General features: G+C 36.0%; 1 protein-coding gene across 10 annotated transcripts in view; it reads right to left on the bottom strand.

The window, feature by feature from the left end:
* PAM (peptidylglycine alpha-amidating monooxygenase) overlaps positions 1-21,792 on the bottom strand; it is a 282,041-nt gene that overhangs the window by 103,293 nt on the left and 156,956 nt on the right. For all 10 annotated transcript variants that reach the window (XM_074383152.1, XM_074383150.1, XM_074383147.1 and 7 more), the window contains 2 exons: positions 11,614-11,701; positions 505-590 (listed from right to left, as the gene is read on the bottom strand). In XM_074383152.1, the coding sequence (XP_074239253.1) occupies positions 505-590; positions 11,614-11,701 (174 nt within the window). The remainder of the gene's footprint in view (positions 1-504; positions 591-11,613; positions 11,702-21,792) is intronic.

Below are 21,792 nucleotides of genomic sequence, written 5' to 3' on the forward strand. Positions count from 1 at the left end.
TCCTTTCATATTAAGAGACATCCAGGCAATAAGAGACAGTCTGGTAATTCACTCACTCATTGGAAACTATGTACAATTTAGAGGTGCAGTCAGAAAGCCAGCTGAGGTCTGGCATCACATTAAATACCTAGGTTCCAGGACTATAAAAAAATTTTCTGCCGAAACAGCAATTTATTTAATTCTTAGCTCTCTTGGCTCATGAAATGCATCTGCTGTCAAGAACCAGTGTGCCTTAGGCCAAAGGTGGCTTGAGGTATCCTTGGTTATTTTCTAATTTTACGTAAACTGTTGGTGGGCAAAGTACTTAACCAAAGAGAGGCAGAGAAAAAGTAACCACCTAAATGAAACCTTTTCAATACAAAGCAGATAATGCAAGTACTTTTACTATGAAGCAGCAATACCGAGCATTGTAAACACTGGTTAGAAAAGGCTACAATAAAAAGTACTTTGGAAACAGAAATTAAGCAGCTGAACATAAAACCATCCAAGAGGCCTCTGACGTACCTTTGGGGAGCCGGGTAGGGGGAGCATTTCTTGCCCAGGCATACAGAATATTGGCTTTATCTGTACAGGTTCCTTCATCACAAAACCTGAAGAAAAGAAAAAGTGGTTATGAATGAAGATTTAAATAGCAAAATGCATAAATTGCTCCCCATGGTGGGAGGTGATGGGAGAAGGTATTTGAAAGCAAAGTACATCAATATATCATCACTGTATGATAATAGCTTTACGGTCCTAATAAAGACCAGAGCAAAGAACTATTCCTGTGTAAAAAGCACATAAAAAGGGAGACTTCTTTTTCCTGATGTGAAACAATCCTGTGAGGGAGATATGTAATTTTTACTTTGATATGTTCATATGTGGAATGTACTCTATCTAATCAGGTAGAAAAACAAGCATTACATAGAGTCTGTATAAAGCAAAGCTAATGCAGCAGAAATCTGGACTAAAAAACATATACATTTCCCCTTTGGCGAACACTGTTGTTGTCAGCAAATCTGGCCATAGCAACAAACAGTGTCTACCATCAGTGGGGTGACCAATACAAGTGTGTCCCTCTTAAGAGTTCTTTTTGGTTTGTTTGTTTTTTTGAGATGGAGTTTCACTCTTTCTGCCCAGGCTCACTGCAACCTCTGCCTCCTGGGTTCAAGCGATTCTCCTGCCTCAGCCTCCCAATTAGCTGAGATTTCAGGTGCCCACCACCACACCGGGGTCATTTTTTATATTTTTAGTAGAGATGGGGTTTCACCATGTTGGCCAGGCTAGTCTTGAACTCCTGATCTCAGGTGATCTGCCCGCTTGGGCTTCCCAAAGTGTTGGAATTACAAGCATGAGCCACTGCACCTGGCCTCTCAAGGGTTATTGATCTTATGTATGCATGACGTTTTGAGTTTATGAATACCAGAATGCATTAATAAGTTGTATCATATTGTGTAAGTTACTTAATTTTACCAAGCCTTAGTTTTCTCTCATGTAAAATAGGGATAATTAGACTTAGATCACCGAGTTATTCTGTAAATCAAATGAGATACAAGTGAAACCACTTTATAAACCTCAAAGTGTTATTCCAGGGCAATGAATTATTTAACAAAACTTTATCTGAAGATTTACTGTTGAGAGACAGTGTTGCAGGGTGAAAAGAGCCCCCAAGCAGAAAGACAGATCTGGGGTTCAGTTCCAGAACCACCCCTTAGCAGCTCTGTTTCTCGGCCATATTTATAAGCCCTCAAAGGCCCAGTTCCTATTTGGAAACCTCTGTGACAGGGCTCTTGCAGTGATGTGTATAAGGCACTCAGTGTGGTAGCTCAGATATTTGGTAGATCCACATTAATAAATGGTAGTGTGTCTGACTCGAAACCACACGTTTTTCCCCATTATAATGTATCTCTTAGTTTTTTCTATTATTCAATTAGATTTAATCAAAACATTTTTAGGCTACATTTTTATGTTGCTTTTATATATTCGTGTTTTGAAAACTGGGACTAAAAACGGTGAGTCAGGTGTGTAGGCAGATCTGAAAAGCTTGAAGACTATAAAAGACAAGGACAAATACAGCTTCTTGAGACAGAGGTTAGCTTACACAGAAGAAAATGTACACTGCACCTGACTTGGATAGGAAGCAAAGGCAGACTGTGATGGCTCCCTAAATAGGTTAGAAACTGAAGCTAGAAACCCAGAAAACACCCACGTTGCACATATGAAAACCACTGATAAGAAGTTCCTTCAGACTCAGAGGCAGGGACTCTTACTGTGTTTCTGCTTCTTGCCAGAAATGAGGTTGGACGATAGGCAACAAGTGCAGACAACTGTGTTATCTGTCTGAACTAAGGGATGAGCGACCCAGAACCAGGAGGTCTTGATAAGGTTATGCTTAGCAAAGTGTTCTTGCGTCTATAAATCAGGCTGTAGAAAGAGATTGTGTAATGCATAATATAAAACACATCAACCAGTGGTTTCTTACTGTTCACTGTCAAATGCAATATACTTATGATGACGGATCATTACCATGTGAGAATTGTATGTTGGAACAAATGTCTGTGACATCCTTGTGCCAAGTTTGCTAAAAGGCTCAGAATGTTGGATGGTGCCCAAAAGCAAAAGTTTCCTTCCTGGCCTTATGCTATAATAGTTAAAGAAATGATATAGTCAAACGTGATGAACCTTGTATCTCACTGCTGTAAGCTACTAAAAGTTAAAGATTTGGGTGGCAATTTTCAAAGCTTTCAACAAAGATCATAAACATTATCAATGCCTAATGCCAATGTGATGACAGCCTTAGGTTAAACAAGATAATTGTTTGCTCTGATATGGAAGTTGATTTTCTATGGATGACTAGAAAGAACCAGATTGAACTATAACAGAGATAACTGGTTTAGGAACTTTTTCTAAGTTACACATTTGATTATGTAATTTGTTGGCTCAAAATCATTCAAGTGCTTCCCAAAAATAACATGAAAATAAAATCCGAACCTTGTAGCATAAAACATAAGACCTTTCATGATCTAGATGTTGTCTCCAGGCAACACCGCCTTTTGAGTCCTGCCAAGTTGCTTCCAATTTCTAATCTCCCTTATTTCCATTGCACTCTTTGCCTGAAATATCCCATCCCAGCTCTCTGCCTGAAAAACTTGTATTCACTTTCTTCTCCAAGATTCATTTCAAGCCTTCGTCCTCAGGGAAGTACTCTCTGACCAGCCCCCCACCACCAACTTCCATTCCTCAACCATAGCACTCCTCATCCTAAGGCATTCCTCATCCTAAGTGTCAGCTTACTTCTCTCTCTCCACCCAGACTGAGTACTGAGTACAGGTACGTAGATAATATCTTCATGTTGAAGTCCCAGCTTGAAACAAATGTTTGGTGAAACTTACCTCTAGGTGAGTTTTTAACTTTCCATGTACAGACACTTAAAGAACTGAATTAGCTTAAATTTTATTGCACTGTCAACTTCATGTAATATTTTTTGAAAAAAATTAGATTAAAATTTTATAATAGAAACATCAATAAATACCAATTATTCTTTTCCTAGTATTTTGAACAAATCAGTTTATATAAGAAAACTGCTGGCAGGTTGTAATTTAAAGTCGAATTAGCTCGGAGAGTTTAAGTAACTTCCAAAGGTCAAACAGCTGAGCTATGGTTCAAAGCTCTGGTTGTCACAGTCCCTTCTATCTCAATTCTCGACACTGATTTATGGGCAGAGAATGATATTACATGGAGATAAGCTTTGATTACTACTATTATTCCTGAACCAAGTTGCAATTTGTGCATGCAATTCTAAAATCAAATCTGAGATGAAGTAAGTTGTTTGTGACATATTCACAAAAAGACAATGATTTTATATTTTATTCTCTTATCAGGTCTGGTAAATAAGAGCTTCAAAGCAAACACTGGTTTAATTTTTAAAACCCTGTTTTACAATAAAAAAATATATAAGCTCAAAACAGTAGAGAATGACTCACTGGAGAACACTAGGGCATTGAAACGAATCCTAAAACTCAAGGGGAGGATTAAGAGGAAAAACAAGAGGCCGAGAGAAATGAGTTCTATAACTGACAACACAGCAGAGTGGTAAACATTTCCATTTCGCATTTTAAATGAAAATGGCATTATATTTTCTCCATGTAAAATGACCAAAAAGAGAAAGATGGTATAGTATAATTCAGCTTTCCAAAAAAGGACCTATGAAAACAGAGGAGATTTTGACTAGTCTTACTAGTAAAAAGAGCCTTAAGCCTGGGGAGCAATGTAACCCTTGATCAATGGCTGTTGTAATTTCAGGCCTCATCAACCAGGTTTCTTTTTCTTATCATTCTAGCAGCTTCTCCTAAAGACTCCTCCAGATTCAATCGATTAAATTGTGGAAAGGTTCACATAGGTCCCTTGTGATTTCTTAGTATTCATAGTAAAAATGATGAGAATTCGCATTTGAAAATAAAACTAGTCTGGATTCTTGGACCTTTCCTATAGAATCCTTTTCAAGTTTAATCCACGGGGAAACCATTCAGATGGCATGAATATTTTCTGACTGTGCCAAGCACTGAAAAGTGGTAGATTGTCATTTTGAATTATCCAAGCATGACTGACTGTTAAAGTGCTCTCTGGTTATATCTGTTAAAGCCTATTTAAAATCCAAGTTTACTCAGGGAAGATCAGAACTGGTAACTCGTTTCTTCTTTTGGCTAATAAATAAATAAATAAATAAATAAATGTCATGCCCTCAAGTTAAGTCTGTATAGCCTTAAATTCCAATTTTAATACATTACATAACTAACAGAACCACAGCAAAAAAAAAATTCATCTAAAGTTAGAAAGTTTTTTAAGAAACACAATACAAAATCAATCACATAAGAAGATGGTCCTTACCTTTCAAAATGCATTCAGTATGAGTCAGATATTCAAATACTATTAACTGCTCTATAAACCCACAGAATATTTTCCTAAATCCAGACAATTCTATGTGAACTTCAGTGCAACGGAAAGACATTAACATATAGTAATTAGAAGGATACATAATGAAAAGCAAATAAGAATGGTGATTAAGAAATGCCAGCTTGATAAATAATATCACAGTAACTACCCACTACTCCTTTGCCCCAATAAGGTTAGACAGGCAGTAAGTCCATAAAAGTGGAGGGTGTATTTGTTTTGTTCATACCAAATTCTCAGTGCCCAAGAAAGTGCTTGGCATACAGTGAATAATTAATATATACTTTGTTAATAAATAAAAATAATGGGCCGGGCGCAGTGGCTCAAGCCTGTAATCCCAGCACTTTGGGATGCCGAGGCGGGTGGATCACGAGGTCAAGAGATCGAGACCATCCTGGTCAACATGGTGAAACCCTGTCTCTACTCAAAATACAAAAAATTAGCTGAGCATGGTGGCGTGTGCCTGTAATCCCAGCTACTCAGGAGGCTGAGGCAGGAGAATTGCCTGAACCCAGGAGGCGGAGGTTGCGGTGAGCCGAGATCGCGCCATTGCACTCCAGCCTGGGTAACAAGAGTGAAACTCCGTCTCAAAAAAAAAAAAAAAAAAAAATGGCTAGCCCTTCTATATGCCAGGTGCTACACTGAGCACATTACTTATGTTACCTCATCTACCCTTCACGATGGCCCAATCAAACTGCCAATGATTAGTAGCCCGATTTTACAGATGAGGAAAACAGACAAATACAGGTTACATCAATTTGCTAATGTTTATTACAACTACCCGGTAGCAGAGCTGAGATCTGAAACCAGGATGTTCTGATTTCAAAGTTCTGGATCTACGCTAAATACAGCACTGCATTATAATATTGCTACTCTATTTAACATAAAGTACAGGTCTTGTGAGAAAAAATGCATTGTTTCTATTAAAACAGTCAAAAGAGTTCCAACTATAACATTCTATTTTATTAAAGTTGACACTAGTTCACTAAGAATTGGGCAATTACCAAGGAACACCTATTAATACCTTTAATCCAATTAATCCTAATAATATCTTAATATTATTAGCCAGGGAACATTATCATTGGTGACTAGAAGTTAAAACCAGAGAACAACTGTGTTTTAAAAATTGATCCATTATACTATCCCAACATGCAATATGATAGGAATCTATTAAAATATTAAAGTGGAAAAAGGAAATGGACACTATTAATTTTAGCCTAGCAGTAATTTATGTCTAAACATTGCTACTGCACTCAATGACAGATTTTACAGTGCTTAAAACAAGACACAGTGTAGATTTGGGAGATTCTGTTATTTTTACTTATACAGACAAGGATGTTATGTATATTAACTTTAGAAGTTTCATATGGCAGAAAACACAAAGAGGGGGATTGCAGAAGACACCCTGAATCCTGCTGTATATAGTGTATGGATGACAAGTCCAGGATATGGAATGGGAGCATAAGGACAGCATATGCAAATACTGTTCTCAACAAAGAATCATTATCACTGTGAGGGAGGCAACAAAGCTGTGGACTTATTTGGAAAATAACATCACCTTTAAAAAATAGACATTTAAATGTGTACCCAAGCAGGGTGTCTCACATACAGGCTTCTATATACATATATATTTATATATTTTAGCTCCTTTCTCTTTCTACTCATCAGCAGCTGTAACCCTGTGGAGATAGCAGCATTTAAAAAGACACAGCAGGTGGTTAATAAATAGAAGCAGTTGAAAGGGATTTAAGCTAAAGCTTCATAAGATGGTAAGGCACTACTGCTTTAGCTTGAGAATGATTCCCAGTTCGAACGGCTGGAAATAGCCTCATTTAACCAGCTGGGATTTTTCTTCATCAAAAACATCAAACAACCTGTAGATGACATCTTTGGCTTAAGATTAGTTGGTCCTAAGTGTCATTAGAAATGGCTTTAAAATCAAATATTAATAAGAAGAGCTAAAAATAAATTTAGCTATGCATAGAAGATCACACCAAAGTATAAGACTGGATACATAAGACGCCCACTCGCTTTAGTCAACTAATATTTGAAACACAAAATCTTGGTGTTTGCAATCCTAAATTGCTTTAAACCTTATGTCCTGTGCTCAGCAGAATAGAAAATGCAAAAGCTTACAATCTCACATTTAAAAAAGAAAGCACTCCAGAGATACCCCAAATGCCAACACAATTTGTACAAACAAAATATTATGATTTGAATCACTCATCATTTAAAAATATTGATTGTTAAGAGTAAAAAACAGAATAAAGTAATTCATAGATGAATGCAATATTTAAATTTCCAAGATTGAGGTAAATTTTTATACTTAAATCACCCAGTTTTCAGCACCATCACTGTATTACTGACTATAAAAACTTCAAAAGAGCACCTGCTCACTTATGGCTCATATTCAGCTAATAAATTTGGGGAACTTAGAATTGTCATGCCTTGAATTAGGTCTATAAAGCACAAATAAAGTGCAACAGATCATGCTATTGCTATGCTTGCTCTAATCTTGGTGTTATTATTTTCTTTTGGTCCCTAGAAGGGGTTAATTGTCTCCTCCTCTAAAAGTTTGGAAAGAAGGTATTGGGGTTATATCTGACAGGTACTGTCACCTTCTTTACATGGGTTAGAACTGTTTCTTTTCCATCAGCTGGTCCTTATTTGCATCCTCTAGAGGTATGTTAATTTGGAATTGAGCATCAGGCCCACTCTAACTATAAAGGGACCACCCTACAGTATATTAAAAGGTTCAAATCAATGTATGCAATTTAAATGCACATGCATATAATTAACTAGATACATTACCAGTGTTAGCTGCTAATTTGGAATGAGACACAGAAGACTGGAATATGTGCAGAGGAAAAAAACTTTAAAATTAAAATGACTACGTAATGAAAACTGCTTCATGCTGTGTCTAGTATTTTCATATAAACTTAATATAACTGTAAATATATTTTAATGAACAGTAGAAAGAGGCAATTACAAAGAGCAAAGGAGGGCAGCACAACAGTGAAACATCATCAGAATAGCTCTCTGCCTTCATATTAAAAATGCTGCCTGAAGACAGAGGATGAATTATAACTTCATAATTTCAGGGGAAACATGTTTTCTATATTAAAGATACCTATTTGCCAACCTGCTGGCAATGAAAATGAAACACTCAAGTGAAAACAGGAGGAAATCCTAGCTAACAAACAGAAAAAAGAAAATCCAAGTTTGACATTTTGATGTTAAGATAGCTTTTTCTTCTTTCCTTAAAACAGCTTTGTATTTCCTTATAGATTTCCATAAAGCGTGAATGACTTCTGTATATTTTTAAGCAACAAAAACTGTTATAGGTATCATACCCAAAATACATGTGAAAGTTTAGGAGTCTTCATTTAAGTGTGATCTATATATTAGAATAATTAAAGAATAGATTTGTAACTGTAAAATGAGGGTGATCAATTGCCTGACTCAAACATTTTAGAAAAATAATGCAAGACTTCTGACATTAACAGATTTTAGTTGTGAATACTGTAAATTCAGATGAGAGAATAAGATGTTAAACAGCTGGAAAATATCCACTGACTATCTTCAGGGCTGAGGCTGTGAGGCACTTGCGGTAGGGAGTGAAAGATGTTTCTGTGAAGCAACTAAAAATTCTGGCTGGGAAATATCCTGTGAATTCTAATTCTTTAAAGCATAGATTTTACCAAATATTGGAAGATAAATAATGCATACTATCTTTAAATAAGAATATAAGGCCTGTGGCGGGGCACAGTGGCTCATGCCTGTAATCCCAGCACTTTGGGAGGCTAAGGCAGGTGGATCACTTCAGGTCAGGAGTTCGAGACCAGCCTAGCCAACATGGCAAAACATCACCTCTATTGAAAATACAAAAATTAGCTGGGCATGGTGGCATGCGCCTGTAGTCCCAACTAGTCCCAGCTACTGAGGAGGCTGAGGCAGGAAAATTGCTTGAACACAGGAGGTAGAGGATGTGGTGAGATGAGATTGCACCACTGCACTACAGTCTGGGTGACTTAGTGAGACTCTGTCTCAAAAAAAAAAAAAAAAAAAAAGAACATAAGACCTGATTGTGAAAGATAAGAGTCAATAGAATGATTTTACTTAATGTATGTCTTCTAGTTTGCATACTGAAAAGATCCTACTTTTAAATGTTAGACTTAAGCACTTTGGGCTTGGTTATAAGATGATGAATAACAGCATCAATTGTCCTTGTTTTACGGTTATAAATTCAATTACAACAGACCTACAAATTAAGTGGGACTATGGGATACAAAGAAAATATTTTAAAATCCACTTAAAATGATATGGGTATAGTGTTATTAAGAAATGTAATTACTCAATGATGCAACTGACTGGCAAAACACAGTGAGCTGCTTGCTTGAGGTAAGTCAAGCAGCACACACATCTCCAACTCCTAGAAATAATGCGTTTCCAATCAGACTCAGCATTTACATGTAATTGATATTCATAGAATTATGGAATTTTAGAGCATAGAGAGGCTTTATAAATGGCCTAGTATAAGTCCTTTGCTAAAATGAAAAGAACTCTAACCCAGATGGGCTAAATAGCCTACCCAGGGAATTCAGCAAGTTAGTTCACTGCTCTTTCATTCTACCATGTTGCCTTTAAAGTAATAATTATAGCAAATGATACATGGAGCAATTACTCCACTCAAAATTTCTTTTTCACTTTCATTTAGATTTTTCTTTGAAACTTCTCGTTCTGCAATATGGAAGACTTTTGGTCAATGTATCTTATGGATTTAATTTCAAAATAGTTTATTTAAGAATACTAATAAATATTTTAAAGTGGCTAAAATATTCCCTTAATGTGAGAACAGTGAGCTATACTTGGCTCATTTCAGATAATTTTTCCTAACAATTGGAATTGGAATAGCATTAAGTGTCGTTTTATTTTCTCACTCATTTCCTTAAACCGGGTGCAACAAAAGCAGGCTTTAAAAGCTTACATTCCTTCTAGCTATTTTCAATGAGTCTAATCCAAAGGTAAATATTGGTAATTTCAGAAGGAATCATTTTAAAGCATAAAAACCAAAGGGTGTGATTTACTGAATAAGATTCAGGAAAAGCTGTCAAAGAATAATCTTTTAATCCCAGAATTTTATTTATAAAAATTTAGTGAAGGGCATAAACGGGAATGTTGATATTGAAAGATATTAACTGTGATTTGCTGAGTCCGTTTTTACATAAACCTAGTCACATGAGTTGGGTTCCTATGTGATATGTCCCTTTCATCAAATAACTTAAGCCTATTAACAAACGCTTTGATGGTACTTGGTCCAGGGAGATTTCCACTAATTGCCCTGTGCTTTTAACAGTTCAAAATACATATTATATTGTTTATTATAAAAACAACAAGAGAGCAGTTGCTGCTTGACTCGCATCAGACATATGAATATTAGGATGCACAGAGAAAGGACCATCAGTCTATAGGATTATGTAGGGACAGGACCTCAAAAACGGATTCCTTCTCAGTGCAAAGCAAAGCACACCAGTCATTCAGACTATTAAATATGTAACAGTGATTCTGGGTCTACATGAAAAATATAAAGCTTAAAGCGTGTGGCTATTTTCAGAGTTCGGTGATCTTCAAGAATGCCACAGAACAAAATGAGAGGCACAATCTCAAACCATAATTATGCTGTAAACTTATAGGGGTAGAAAACATCTTATTTTTCCTAGAACCTCGCAACCATCTGCTACAGCTCTGGCATACGACAAGCATTTAATAGAGGTTTCTTGATTGTTTGTGGCATGATATTAAGACTCACTGTAGTGATTCAAATAATTTCTAATAATATCTATTGCATAAATACTTGAATTAATAATTACTTGAATAAACAGGAGGCAGTGTGGTAAAATGGAAATGACAGTAGGTTTGGAATCAGACAAGCTAGGGTTCAATCTTTATCTTGTACCAACGAGTTATGTTACCTTGAACAACTTACTGAATCACTCTGAGCTTCAGGCTTCTTGTGTGTAAAGCGGAAATAACAATATTTGCTTTGCAGAGACTTTAGGGTAAAATGAAATGGTAGGCCTACATCACCAGGCACAGTGTCTGAAGAAAGAGTGCTCAATGAACAGAACCACGGTGCTCTTTGGGTAGAATAATGAACCTTAAAAAATTCGTATCAGAGTAACAATAACCTAAATTTTCAGACTTTGTTTACAAGCCTTCTGCACCTGGACATACTGCTATATAACGATACACATATATTTAATCTGTTTTATTTTAGATTCAGGAGGAACATGTTACATGGTATATTGTATAAGGTGGAGTTTGGGCATCTATTGAATCCATCACTCAAATAGCAAACATAGGATCCAATGGGTAGTTTTTCAGCTCTTGCTGCCTCCTCACCCTGCCCCTTTTGGAGTCCCTAGTTTCTACTGTTTCCATCTTTATGTCCATGAGACATATATTTATTAAGTCAGTGACAAAGGCTAATAGATATGTTCCATAGCAGACTAAATAACTGTGATAAACCATGATAATCATGTGATGTCAATGAACAATGTTCTTTTTCTTAAAAAAAGTTCTGCCTATTTATTAACCAGTTGCAAAATACTTGCACAGATATACTTTGTAATTGTAAAACACATTTTTCTACTCAGTTCTTTACTGTGAACCCGTTATCCTTACCAGTAACTTCCAGTGGATGAAGGCATATTGCATCCAAAAAGTAACATATGATGGACAGTATCCATGCTGGCTTGAGGCTTGAAGTCAACTGTTATGAGAAAATAACACATGTATGTGAATGCAAGTTACACTTCTGTTCACAAAAGTCACAAAATACATCTTTGAACAGTTCAAATACTTGTATAACAAAGAAATTTTGATGCTCTTGTGATCAAATGTCCTGTTTGTAAAAATTATCTTATTAAAGATAAGCATGACTTATGATTTGATTAATTTATATGACGTATAATTTGATTAATTTATTTTAATTCATTAAAAGCATGACTTATAATTCAATTAAGGTAGTAAAAAGGAAAAATGATAGGCTGACTATCATGCACACACACACACACACATACATTTTTTAAATGGAGGATGTCTTTTTAAAGTGGTGAGTGTATTATAAGGGTATCAAATGAAAGCTGTAGGCTATGTATTCACAGTATATTTCCTTTCAGACTTCAGCTGAGTGCTGAGTACCATAAAACACTGCACAACACTGTAGTAAAATAGAAACCACAGTGAGTGGTCAAATATGAGCACAAAATTTCATAACACAATTTTATTACCATCTTAGAATAACAACAGTACTGTAGTTATTCATATACATCACTAGGATGTATATGAAGAAACAATTTACCAGGAAAGAAAAATAAAAGTGGAAAATATATTTTTACAAAAACACAGAAGACATAAAATTACTGTCCTGAATAAGCACGGTATAATTCTTAAAAGATATCCGAAGTTATGCAATGATATTTCTCATTTTCTCGTAATACAAGTTGTTGAAAGACATTAAAATAAACAAGCGTATAGTTAAAACAGAGAAAAAAATTAAAAATAAATTATATTATTATCTATGAACTCCCATTCCTAGTGTGGGTTTGGCTCATCTTTTTTTGTCCTCATCAAAATGCTGTCCAGTATGCAGTAGCAGTTTACGAGTCACCTTTGCACATAAAATGCTACAAAGCCCAAAATGATCTTAAATCTCAGGTGTGTGCAAAAATGCATCTTTTAGCTATTTTGATCTGTTTGATAAAATTAAGAAAACATCACTTATTGCTAGAAAGTATATGTGAGACATGAGATCTTATAAAACAAAAAAATATTCCACATCAAACTATAGCACAATGACTTGCAAAGTGTGTCTGATAGAAAACATAGCACTACGTGCCAAACCTACTGTGTGCCATCTTGGCTTACAACTTTTGGAGGAGACAAAAATACCCTTCTTTTACTGCAATGAAAATAAGAACTTGAAGCCTAAAAATCAAATCTTTAAGTTTTCATACCATCATTTAAAATACTAACAAAGAGAGAATGGCTGAAAAATGGACTTGCTGTACCTTAAAGCTCGGTTTTCTATTACCAAAGAATACAGCAAGCCTAAGAGGTGGAAGATTCTTTAAAAGGAAAGAATCCGTTGGAAGTTGCAACCATTCACAATACCTACAAAGTCATATTGTCATGAAGCCAAAGTTTGTTAGCAAAAAAAATGAAAGAAGAAGGATTCTACCTCTATAGACCATTTTCAAGTTGAGTGCAGGATTTCTTTCCTCCCTTCCAGAATCCTACCAGGGACCCTTTCTGGGGCAAAAAGAAAATGGAAAAAGCCCTGAGGTAGGAGTATGGGTCTTTTATTCACCTTGATTTTATTTTGGTATATGATACAACTTTTAATCTTATATTGATTTTTATCTAACTGTTTGTATTACTTTATGAACATCTATAACTTTTTGTATAATTGTATCATCCTCCTCCTCCTCGTTGCACCTTTTTAAAAATATTCCCTCTGCCAATCCATGAGACCTTATCAAACAAAAAGCTGACCTCTCTGCTTTTTCAGAACCTATTTAGATGATTACATGATTTCCTCTCCTCAGCAGATCTTATTATGGGTGGATACATTTCCTACATTCTTGGAATTTTGGTTATAAGCCAACATGGCCAAGTGCAGTTTATTCCAAGAATTAAATGGCTGGATGCAAAACAATGTTTCAAGCACCGGCTAAAAATTCAGGTGGAAGTATCCAGCAGGGAGTCAGAATTCTGTGACTCTTGTTCAAGAGAAAGGTCAGAGAATTACATATTTGGGAAGCATTCAAAAATTGAAACTTGCAGCTATGAGGACAGATGAAAGTACCAGAAAGGGTAGTAGGAATCACAGAGAAGGCTTAAGACAGAGTTTTGGGGATAGCCCAGGGCTCTCAGGGTCTGTTTAGGAGACATCAACAGTATCTTTTTTATACTAATGCAATGTGTATGCTGCTGTGAAACAAGGCAAAGACATTTCTGGAGAAAAAAGGATCTATTAGTAATTTTAAAAAATGAAATATTAATAAGCAAAAGATTCAGTTAAGGGCAGGGAAGAGAGCTGTTAGAAAAGTAATAGATCATAAAAACAACAACTTATCATCTCTGCAGCTTTTCATTAGGAAAGAAAGAAAATAGTTTGCCTGGGCCCTTGCTTATATAAGAGACTCTTCCAACTGTCCTTTGTAAAGTAAAGGGCAAATCTTAATTAATCAAGGCAGAACTTTTCTAACCATTTTCTGATTTTTTTCTCCTTCTGACATACATTTTTTTCTGACATACATTTTAAGTATCACTTATTTCTTTACTTTGAACTCTAGATATGTGTTTAATTTTTGCTTCTAAAATGAGAAACAACTCTGTCTTTAAGTGATAGTAAAAGAAACTTCGTCAGAGTTCCCCTTCACAAAATCCTATTTTCATTGACTCATATATTCCTCCAGAAACTCCAGATCTAATTTAAATGCTAAGTATATTAGAAGTACACAGCAAAAACAAGCAACTAACCATCATTTTTCATATCCTAAAGAAAAAGTATAATATCTAAATATTTATATAATTATAGCTCAAAGTACAATTCATTGCAAGTGGAAATGAAAAGGAATGTCAAATCAAAATGTAAATCTAAAACAAACAGTAGATGCCTTAAAATAAAACAGTGCTTGGACAATTTCACTGAAGAGCTGCTGCCAGTGGTGGAGAGCGGCAGGCTGGGAAAGGATTAGTCTGACAGGTTCATTTCAGGGGTTTGCTCCATTCCTGCTTATTATGCTTGGCTTTGCAAAATAAGACCCCACCCCTATTGAATTCTAGGTTTGCTGGGCACAAGACACACACGTGACTATGCAGGAGATGTCAACACAATACAAAATAGAATATGGAAAAATACTTCAGAATAACATCTTAAAAAGAAATGTTTCCTTTCTTTTTTGCCCATCATTCACCAAAGAAATAAAGGATCCAAGGGGGATAGAGCTAGAAGATAATAATGGAAACAGCTGCATTTAAGTGTATGATTCTGACAGGCAGAATAAACAAAGACAGCCTTGGGATGGTGCGAAACAGTGCAAAACACAGCCTCAAGAGAATGCAAAGGAATATTATAACCGATAAGATTAAAAGTGCCACTGACTCTTCTAACTCAATAATAAGATGACAGTTGTTTAAGTGGAAATGGTACTTCAGTCTCAATGGGAGCTAACAGTTCAGATTGCCTGAGGTATGAGATCAGGGAACATTTTATAGGCGGGTAAGTCCTGGGAATGAAATACGTTTGCAGGACTAAGACTCCAAAAAAGTGATTCACACACAGTAATGAAAGGAAATCTGATGACACTGAAAGCACACAGGTTGGAGGATTTCTCAAAGGACAATGGCATCTGAAATGGAAGACTTGAAAGTATGTGTGCAGATGACATGGTGAAAAGAGAGATGCCTAGGTCGAAAATCTGGAGTTGCAAGCAAAATTTCTCCTCACTGCATGGGGTTGTTTGGGGTTTATGGGCTCTTTTAGCTAACATCAGACTATAATCCGGGCCACAAAATTTTCTAAGAATGTGACCTAAGAGCCAAGGCCATTTAGTTCTCCATTTTTCCCTTTGAAGTGGATATTCAAGACTGCATGTCAAATTTTGATTTTTCTGCCAGACTTAGGACATGGAAAGATTCTGAAGAACACACACAACCAAGTAGAGAAACCAGCGATTTTGGAGATGTTCATGTATATATAACGAGCTCTAAATTACCACTGGAAATGGCAGGAACATTCTTTTTAGCTAAAAATATTCAGTAGAGGAATACTACAGACCATAGATAATAACCTATTGAATAAAAACAAACTGACTTGCAAATTCAAGTTTGGATCTGAAGAATTTTGGCATTCTAGAATTGTTGCCTGTATACCTTAGGGATAACCATTGTTAACTTTCATTTTCCCTCCCAATATAATCATGTTATACAGTGTAAGTACCTTAGTTTGCATACCATGGTTATTTTAACATGGTATTAAATAATTTTTTTAAGCAGCCATTTTTAGCCTGAGCTTTACATTATTACCTATGGAACTTGGTAAAAATACAAGCTCCTAGAGTCCATCTAGATCAGTCCCTCCTCACCTCCCTCATCAACATCTCAATCAAATCTCCAGCGGTTAATCCCAGGTAAGTATATCTTTTAAAGGTTTCACAGGGGAATCACCAGTAATTCTGACTATAGTCCCCATTTATAGTGACTGAAAATACTCTATTATGTGAGAATACTCTGAGTTTATCAACTCACCTTAGTTAGATTGGGATTGTATTGCTCCTTTAAATATACAGGAAAAAGAGTAAAAGCAGATTTCTTATAAAGCAAATTTATAAAGAGGTTCTACAGATAAAAATTAATTTATATTTCAGAATTGTTTTATTCAAGGAGACCACTGGAATTCCATATTATATTATGTAATTATAGCTGTATCACCTAAAATCTTTTCAGTGCTGAGATCTGAAGCAGGCAAAGGATGCCTCTAGTGATTGTGTTCCTATCTATGATAAAGAGTTGGTATTCTAAGACTGTTTGCATTTTCAAGCCACATTTAATATCGAGAGAATTGGGAAGTGTAAGAAAATATATTATAAAAGATATGTCATGATTAAAAAAACTTACAGGCCCTAAAATCTTACTACTAACATTTCTTTGTTTCCAAAAAATAAAGATTATGCTTTAAAAACTGCTCAAAGGAACTGAAGACAGTAATGCTTTAAATTGCAATTTAAGTTTAGGATACAATCAGCCTTAATGTTCATAATCCTGCAGTTGGGCCAAAAAGTTACAGATAAATGTAAAGCTCACAGCACCATAGTCTATTTGCCAGCATGTTAAAAACCCACGGCAATGGCACATTACATTATCTCCTGCAAGCTTTCCCCATAACCATGAAGCAATTCTGTACTAAAATAAAGACCTTTTGCTCGAACATGTTTAATCAGAAAGCTTAATAGTGAAACTGTCATTAACTTCTACTAGCATGGACAATGATATATCATTGGTAAAGAATGCTTACGGTGGTTTATGGGGACTTTAAGCTGCTGCCACCAAATTAACTAAGAAATAAGACACCTGAGCAAGCCTAAGTGTTGAACATAAATTTCAAATAAAACAATCCTCACTTCCGAATAAAGAAATTTCAACACACACACAAAAACAAAATTTCTAGAAGATATATCTTTTAAAAGTAAACTCTATGGAATGTACCAGACTAAAGAATCAATAAAGAGACTTCATCAGTCAAGCTACGCATGATAAAACAGCATAAGCTTCACTAAGCCCTGTTTTTCTAATGTCATTGCTATAATAGTCCACTATTAATTTCCTACAGAATCAAGCCCATACCCTTCTTCTAGCCTCTTCTAGCCTTTTAAGGCTGTGCATAACATTGTGCCCATCTTGTAGCTAACCATATTTCCAAGATGGCAACCCTTACATCCACTCTTCATTCTCGTCAGGCAGCCGCCCTCACTTAATAACCACAACTACTAACATTTACTGAGGGCTTTCCACATGCCAGGCACCCATTTACTTCTTAATAACCCTATGAGTCTGGTTCTTTGTCCTCCCAAATAGATGAGTCTTCAGGAGAGAGAGGTGAAGTAATTTGTTCCCTAGTAGTACAGCTAGAAAGTGGTGAGGCTGGGATCTGAACATGGCGTGTTCTGGCTCAGAGCTTGTGCTCTTATAACCACATATGATACTGTTTCTCATACTTGTGCCCAGGGTGTTTGGGCTCATACTGTGGGCCATTAAAATATTCATCCCTTTGCATATTCAAATACACATTTTTTCCCAGGTCCAGATGAAATCTTGTGTACCTTTGCCATGAAATTTTCTCTGACTAGACCAACTCAGTGATTTTTTAAGCGTTGACTACTAAAGCAGTTCCTTCTGAAATAGCTAGCTGGAGGTGCAGGTGGAGGGGGACTGGAATGCATCATTTTAACACTTGTTCATTAAAACAGCTATGTCAGCATGTCAGTGAATTTTTGGTGATCGTTAGATGTACCTAATTGAATAAATTAGACATGGTTTCCACTCATCTCTCACTCTTTTTTGTTACTTGAGAAAAGCCCAGGGGGTTGTTGGAGGTTGTCAACTTGGAAACACGGGTATTTTGGGTGACCAAAGGCTAGAAACCATTTAAGAAATACTCCGAGACTCTGAGACAAGGTACATGGCAACTTCTCCTTCATGATTACGACCAAAAACATGGGCTTTATCCACTCATCAAAGACCTTTACTATATACGTCTTATTTGTGTTCTTGATCGTAGCTCTCACCAAGTAGCTTTCGCCAGGAAACTAAGAGTTTTCCTGGGTGATTGTTGGAAAATACTCAGTGATCATCTGTGAGGCAGAGACTACTCATTACTCATGTTGGAAAGAAGTCCTAGTTGAAGACAGAAGGGAAAGGATACTTAGTCAACTAATTGGAAGCAGAAAGGTAACAGAATGATTGAATGGGGATGGGGACTCACACACATGTACTCACACATATGCATACATACACAGATACTCTCTTTTATTTACTGCTGCCAAACCATAAAACATATATATACAAGCATGTACCCTGCCAGGCCTCAGTCTTTATGTCATTACTATCTAGTGACCCATAAACATGATCAAATTGAATTGTTCATGCAGTACTTGAAGTAACCGAACATCACTTGAGCATGTGCTTTGTTTAAGAACCATCATTCTCAGCAAACTAACACAGGAAGAGAAAACCAAATACCTCATGTTCTCACTCATAAGTGGGCGCCGAACAATGAGAACATATGGACATGGGGCGGGGAACATCACACACCAGGGCCTGTCTCGGGGCCGGGGGATAGGGGAGGGAGAGCATTAGGGGAAATACCTAATGCAGATGATGGGTTGATGGGTGCAGCAAACCACCATGGCACGTGTATACCTATGTTACAAACCTGCATGTCCTGCACATGTAGCCCAGAATTTAAAGTATAACGACAAAACAACAACAACAACAAAAACAACAAAAAACATTTGGAATGACTGAAATCTAACTCGGCAATTCTGCAACAGAAACTGTTCTACATTCAAGAGACAAGCCCAAGAAAATAAAACAAACAAAAAAAAAATGAATCATTAGATTAATTTCATCTGTTTCTAAATTCAGTGGCTTCTATCTCATTTATGCAGTGCAATCTGATAGATAGGGACCTGTCATCATTCACTAAGAAAAAGACACAATTATTTACAGGTCATCCATGTGAGGGAAAGCAAGTGGATGAAGATGACAGTCAAATTTCTTGGCTGAGTGGGCTGCTGTCAGAGCCAATTCCTCTGAGTGTCTGTAAAACACCTTTTAGACAGCACTACAGTTCAGTGGTCAAATGCAGATATTATCATACTTTCACCCATTCAAATTCTATGGTTTCTTATTAAAATAACAAACAAAAACAACACCCTAGGGAAAGCTGTAATTTTGTTCAAAATACAAAACTTACTTTTATCTTCATCATTGCATTTCTCTAAACACCTATTTTAATTCACATTAAGTAATTAAATACAGTTATATAAACACATCATACATGCTACATGTAAATATAACAGGCATTTCTACATATGAATTCCATAATGACCATGATGGCATTCATTCAAAATTTAAAAATATGTTTAAGATGGGTATATAACTAGCATATAAACACAAAGCCAAAATAATGAGTTATTCAATCCAATTTTGAGTTTTAACACCATCACATGAGTCTGTCCTGGTTCTAATAGACAATGTAAAGTGTATTTTTCCTTACAATTTTTGTTATTTTCTTCAGAAATTTGAAAAGTTCAAGAAAAAAATCCTTTTTATATGTTTTAACGCTTTTATTCTTATCTAGAATTCTGCTAGGCTGTGACTTCCCTAAACTTGTGTCATGCTTCATATCCCTGTTATCCAATAACTTACATGCAGCAGAATTTTAAGTTTGCTGAATTAATGCATAATGGCCTTTCATGTAAAAAAAAAAAGCGATTCTTTATATTAGAATATAATTCAAGGTAAAAAGGTAAATTATCTACTATTTGAAATGCTGAGTCAGAAAATGGTCTAACAAAGCCTTTTTTTTTTTTTTTGAGACAGAGTCTTGCTCTGTCACCAGACTGGAGTGGAGTGATGTGATCTCGGATCAGTACAACCTCCACCTCCTGGGTTCAAGCGATTCTTGTGCCTCAGCCTCCTGAGTAGCTGTGATTACAGGTGTGCACCACCATGCCTGGCTAATTTTTCTATTTTCAATAGAGATGGGGTATCACCATGTTGGCCAGGATGGTCTCAGTCTCCCGATCTTGTGATCCACCTGTCTCGGCCTCCCAGGGTGCTAGGATTCCAGGCGTGATCCACCGTGCCTGGCCACAAAAGCCTTTTTTAGTGTTCCCTTGTGTATTCAGCAAGCATTTATGGGTCTGTGCCATATCCTGCTGGGATGCAAAAATTTAAAGAGGCCCAGATAATGAAAACAGAAGGTATAAAATCATTAAGTGCCTTAAGGAAAGAATACACAAACAGAATGACTATGAAAAATAAAATATAATTAAAAATGGAAAAGAACGAACAAAGTATTATGGGTTTTTACAGCTCTTCACTTACAACAGTGTCTAATGTCAGGATAAAGCATTTTGAAATCTGGAATTTGGGACAATTCACAAAAAGGCCATAGCTTCATTCTCTATGCCATCAGAATCCCTTAGAATGGAAAAGCCTTGGTTGCCTTACAGGCAAAACTTTCACTCTGGGACTCTGGAAAAGCTATGTATGGTCACTCTCCCAACATATAACTATATATCTGAGCCCCTTTCCTTCTACAAATCTTCATGTGTATTTGTTATTTATTTTGTAAGATGGTTTGAGGTTTATTTTTCTTTTGGCAAAATTGGCCAGAGTGTACCCGGTATGGAGTGAAGGTAAAGGAATGAAATAATAATTGTATTTGATGTGAGGAAGAAGGAACTGTGCTGCTCTTGCCATATTTTAGCTCCAGCTAAGCACTTGATAACTTTGTTCATGTCTTCCTTTGTATCACTAGTCCCACACCCAAATCTGAAGTACAACTAGGTTAATACATAACTAGTAAAAAGCTTAAGCAGATTCCTTAACCTCTCTGAACTTCTGTTTCCTTCTCCTGAAAATTGGCTTAAATATATTTAGGTTTCAGTATCTTACAGTGTCTGGCAGGCCCTTAGTAAACAATAACAGGTAGTGATGATGGTAATAGTCTAGTGGTTACATAAATGAGAATTCCATACAAACTAGTCTTTTAACACCTGATTAAATCACAGATACAAATGTTCCTGTCTCTGTTTCTCAAGCTATGAAATGAGACTATCTACAGGGTTGTCTTAAGAATTAATGTCATAATACATGAAGAATTTCCTTCACTTATCTTTTTATATAAATGATTATTTGCTAATTGTTTCTAGTTTTCCATTTTCCAGTTCTTATTTTTCTAGACTTAAACTTTGTGGTTGCTGAATTATGTAAGCAATAGTAACCACAAACCACCTGGGCACAGTTCATTAAAGGACTCACAACTCATTGTGAACAGGGAACAAAAAGTCTCAGTATTCATGCAATCCTCCAAGTAATAAAGAAAGGAAGAAATAATGAAAATAGTTCCTAATCTTAGAAGACCTTTTAAGGACCTCAGTACTTGGAATACTTTAATCTTAGAAGAAACGTGCTTAAGAAAGTACGAAAATATTTAGCACTCTGGTTCTAATATAGAACTTTATGAGTTTCCTGTGAATATTTTACTTGACTGAATACACTCAGTTG

The sequence above is a fragment of the Saimiri boliviensis genome, chromosome 1 (assembly GCF_048565385.1).
Source record: "Saimiri boliviensis isolate mSaiBol1 chromosome 1, mSaiBol1.pri, whole genome shotgun sequence".
Lineage (NCBI taxonomy): Eukaryota > Metazoa > Chordata > Mammalia > Primates > Cebidae > Saimiri > Saimiri boliviensis.